This window comes from Borostomias antarcticus, assembly GCF_949987555.1.
Source record: "Borostomias antarcticus genome assembly, chromosome: 2".
NCBI lineage: Eukaryota > Metazoa > Chordata > Actinopteri > Stomiiformes > Stomiidae > Borostomias > Borostomias antarcticus.
This window is the reverse complement of record NC_140235.1, coordinates 40,427,194-40,432,193: the sequence shown is the minus strand read 5'-3', so window position 1 is coordinate 40,432,193 and position 5,000 is coordinate 40,427,194. Positions and strand designations below refer to the sequence as shown.

The window sequence follows — 5,000 nt, the reverse complement described above, 5'->3', positions numbered from 1 at the left end:
ATAAAAATATAAAAAATAAAAAAGAGATATCAATTGGAACCTCCATTGCATTAAATCCATCCTTTCTAATGCCAACGATAGTATAACTGGCCTCAGTAATGAGAGAGTATTGACATTTATATATGTACATTTTAAATCTTCCCTCTTTTCAATGTGATGTTGCTTTTTTTGTTTTGTTTTTTTATTTTTACAAAACATAGAATTAGTCCTAATATCCAAAAGGGGGTGGGGGGGGGTGGGGGAGGTGTGTGTGTGGGGGGAGGGGGGTGGGGGTGAAAGGAGGGAGAGAGAGAGAGGAAGAAGAGAGGGATTTAGGGAGAGGAGGGGTACAGGGTAGTGAGGGGTATTTGAGGAGAGATGGGAGAGTAGAGGGGTATTTGGGGGGGGGGGGGTAAGGGACTAGAAAGGGAATATGACGGTTTAGGAGATGCAGGGGGTTCTCACGAGGGAACGTGGTAAAAATGGACAAGGGAACGAGGGATCTATTCACTTATCCTCTCAGTAACAGATGTAATCTGCTGAGGCTTTAATGATAAATCGGTGGTGTTTGTATAAGGGTGGTGGCGAGGTGTGTGTTTCGGGTGTGTGTATGAGGAGTCATTTTTTTCGGGGTGGGGTGGGGGGAGGGTGGGGGCCTCGTTACTGAATTCTGTTTAAGTCTCAGAAGAACATATCTCACAGAATGTACAGAAATTGTTTAATCAAGGGTTTCTTTAAGTACATGTATCGCGAGGCCTCTCTCTCATTTATGTAGATGTTCCACTCCATTCAATAAAAAAAAAGGAAAATAAAATAAAAAACGCCGTTGTCAGCTTATTGAGTTCACCGTGCGCTGGTGTCACCCGGGGACGGAGCCAGCCAGCCAGGGGGGACAGAGCCAGCCAGCGGGGACAGAGCCAGCCGGGGGGGACAGAGCCAGCCAGATGGGGACAGAGCCAGCCAGATGGGGACAGAGCCAGCCAGATGGGGACAGAGCCAGCCGGGGGGGACAGAGCCAGAGCCAGCCATGGGGCCCTGGCGCAGAGTGACTGCCCCCAGCTGAAGAGGGAGCGTGGGAGGAGAGTTTAGTTCGCAGGGCTCCGTCTTGCTTTCATGTTTCACCTATGTTGCCAAGCAACACGGCACCTCTCACATTGTTACTTTGTATTTTTCAAGGTTGGACACGCAACGAGGAGAGGTTGCGCAATCCTGTTCTTACCCTCCCCCCCCCCTCCCCGCACGCTCGTGTAGGTTTGCAGCCAGGAACGCAACGCGGACGTTTTGACGTCCCGAGGCCCCGAGGCGTGCTGACAGTGTGAACAAAGCACACAATCAAAAGTTGATGCACGATCTCTCATTAGCATAGTAACCGCTCACTCTTCTGTTGGACGAGCAAGACCACCCACCCATCTGGCTGTCCCCCTCCCTCCCTCCCTCCCTCCTCCTCCTCCCTCCCTCCCTCCCTCCTCCTCCACCTCCCTCCCTCCTCCTCCACCTCCCTCCCTCCTCCTCCACCTCCCTCCCTCTCCCTCCCTCCCTCCCTCCTCCTCCACCTCCCTCCCTCCCTCCCTCCCTCCTCCTCCACCTCCCTCCCTCCCCCTCCCCCTCCCTCCCTCCCTCCTCCTCCACCTCCCTCCTTCCCTACCTCCCTCCCTCCTCCTCCACCTCCCTCCCTCTCTCCCTCCCTCCTTCCCTCCCTCCTTCCTTCCTTCCCTCCCTCCTCCCTCCCTCCTCCTCCACCTCCCTCCCTCCTCCTCCTCCTCCCTCCCTCCCTCCCTCCTCCTCCTCCTCCACCTCCCTCCCTCCCTCCTCCCCCTCCCTCCCTCCCTCCTCCTCCACCTCCCTCCTCCTCCTCCACCTCCCTCTCGGCTGGAGATACTCGCCCACTCTGGTGCTTCACTCTGCTGCAGGATCCCACTCACACTGTATCCTGACAGGCTACTGTACCCGGATCTCTCTTCTCCACAGTTTGTCTGCCTTGTCAATGTTTTGAGAGAATGTTACCAAATCATTGCACGTTAAATCAAATTGACTTATTAATCTGGTGCAAACCCAGGCTTAGACGTGCATGTCTAAACACGCGAATGTCTCATCCTTATGCAAGTACTGACACCTCAGCGTCATGGCTTATGGATGCGTTGATTCTAACTGTCGGATAAATAAAGAGTAAGATTAAAAAGTCAAAATACAACATATTATTGTCTTCTTTATTAGTTTGATTTATTTGATCCCAAATACAGCGTATAGTTGTAAGAATAGACGAGGGGTGAGGGAACAGGAGACTGGAGCTATGGGGTGTGCACAGAGCGTGATGGGTGCTGGGGCGCGTGGGCGGTAGGTGTCACCCCTCTGTGGCGCGGGGGCGGTAGGTGTCACCCCTCTGTGGCGCGTGGGCGGTAGGTGTCACCCCTCTGTTGCGCACGTGGAGGGACCGGAGAGATCTAAGCCACACATTCCACCTGCAGCTTCAGTACACGTGATGGGCACAGTTTTAACTGCAAGGTGCAGCTCTGGCTTCACAGCTTTGATCAGATCTCAGATCTGATCCTGTCAGATCGAAATCACACTTATTCATTCCCTTTGAAACCAGAAGCTTGGCGCAGAGTAGGCAGAGGTTACTACAAGTCACTGTGGAGTTGTATTGGTTAGTATTATGCTGATGTAATGTTAGCCTAGTTGCAGTGAAATAGAACATTTTACATAACAGTACTATGAAATGCTATTTAATATCTAATGTGACGGTATGAAATACAATCAATTCCAAATAAATACCTCCTCAAGTGTCAACTGAACATTAGAAATGTCTTGCACAATAAATAAATGTACATGTAACTATCATTCAAGAGAAAGAAACGAATGCAACATGACAGCAGTGATCGTGATTAAATAGCTGTCTTTCAAATAAGAAAGTTATACAAGTCATAACTCCAGAGGTCCAGGTATCACTGAAACGTGAACTAAAAATTCAAACAATAATGTTTGATCGTGGACTATTAAAGGAAAGAGCTGACACATTTCCCAGCTGCTGTAAGGAGTTTGCAGGTGGGTGTGTTAGTGTGTTAGTGGATGTGTCTCCAGTGACCTCTAGTGCATAAAGAGGCATCAGTCAGGATTAGATTGAATCAGGGTTGTGTAAAGTAGGCTACTCAGGACTTCTAGCAGGGCCAGTAGTGACGACAGGGTAGACAAGCGGAGGATATGATTGGGTAGACCGGTGACATTTAAGGGCAGACTAGAACAGATTATATGGCAGTTTATCTTCCAAGGTTTTCAGGTCAGTGGTTCTGGAATGGTCTTCTTCAGGCAGCGCAGTGGTTTGGACGACGTGTTTGAGGAGTGAGGTCACTTCCTGTTAGAAAAGTTGAACTTTCTTCTTCAGTTCATTTCGTTTCCATAGTGACAGGCGGTCAAACTCGGTGATTGGCATTCCGAACAGGCGCTCAAAATCATCAGGGGCCAGGTGCCTCTGGGGAGGACAGAACAAGCAATCAGTTAGGGTACAGAAACGTGCACACACACACACACACACACACACACACACCACACACACACACACACACACACACACACACACACACACACACACACACACACCACACACACACATACGCACACACACACACTACACACACACACACACACACACACACACGGGAATATTCTGGGCTGTGGTGCATAAACTCCAGCTCCACACACCTCCAGTCTGGTGCGTGCGCACACACACCACACACACACACCACACACACACCACACACACACGGGAATATTCTGGGCTGTGGTGCATAAACTCCAGCTCCACACACCTCCAGTCTGGTGCGTGCGCACACACACCACACACACACACCACACACACACCACACACACACACACACCACACACACACACACGGGAATATTCTGGGCTGTGGTGCATAAACTCCAGCTCCACACACCTCCAGTCTGGTGCGGTCCACTCCTGGCGGCAGCTTACAGCGCCCTCTGTGGGTGACGATGAGTGCTTCATATGGGTACACCTGGGGGAAAAACACACAAGCAACATTTGGTCTTAACTATGACGTTAAGAGGCCAGTCTTCTTCTGTCACCCTATCTGAAATATGGATTGTGATTTTCATCAACAAGCATAATGAATGTTTAAAATCTCACAAACTATAGCACAACTAAATGTAAATTCTGCATGCTGATAGTGGCAATAGAGTGGAAAAGCTGAAGAAGCCTCGGTAAGACAAAAATAGTTTATTCCTTCTCTAGAGAACATTCACTGTAAGGAAATATCTATCTGTCGACCGAGTTTTACCAGAGCTTGACGATGAAAGCGAGCGTGAGGCGAAAAAGATTAGTAATGAAGAAAGCTGTGCGAGGCTGCCCTCTAGTGGACGCAGGGTGTAATGGTGATGTTCTGTGCGTGCGTGCGGAGTGATACTGTATGGGTGGAGAGCCAGTGAGCAGTGCTCACCTTCTGCTCCAGGATACTAGGCAGTGAGTTCCCTCTGTCCAGTCGCTCTCTCCGTGCCTCTCCGTTCTACACAATTAACAGCACACACACGTGTGTACGGACACACACGTACACACACGCGCGCACTCACACACACATTCATGCGTACGCGCAAACACACACACGCCGAAGAGGGCAGCGTCAGCATGTGTTTCTGTCTCTCGGAGGTGTGCTGTGTTTGCCCGGTCTGAGGGTGCGACATGAACACACACACACACACACACACACACACACACACACACACACACACACACACACACACACACACACACACACACACACATACACACACTCCCAGAGGAGACACAGGCAGAGGGGGGGGGGGTCTACATGCGGGTGCAGCTGAGGTCACAGAGGCGTGTCTGTCTAAGACCGAGAGCTTTCTATGACCGGCGAGCAACCTGTGACCTCGGGGGGGGCGGAGCCAAGCTCAGCGAAGAGAGGAGCGTTACACGCAAGCTCACGCACATGCAACACGTATGACAGACAAACAGGCTTACCTGAACACCTAAAAACACGCCAGAGAAAA

The 5,000-nt window shown here is 50.6% G+C and overlaps 1 protein-coding gene across 1 annotated transcript in view; it reads right to left on the bottom strand.

Annotated features, from left to right (window-relative positions):
* Positions 1-3,331: 3,331 nt before the first annotated feature.
* LOC311323328 (dematin-like) overlaps positions 3,332-5,000 on the bottom strand; it is a gene marked incomplete at both ends in the record, with an annotated part of 6,245 nt that continues 4,576 nt past the window's right edge. Inside the window, 3 exons of the mRNA XM_084455529.1 lie at positions 3,332-3,445; positions 3,911-3,991; positions 4,433-4,498. Of these exons, the coding sequence (XP_084311655.1) occupies positions 3,332-3,445; positions 3,911-3,991; positions 4,433-4,498 (261 nt within the window). The remainder of the gene's footprint in view (positions 3,446-3,910; positions 3,992-4,432; positions 4,499-5,000) is intronic.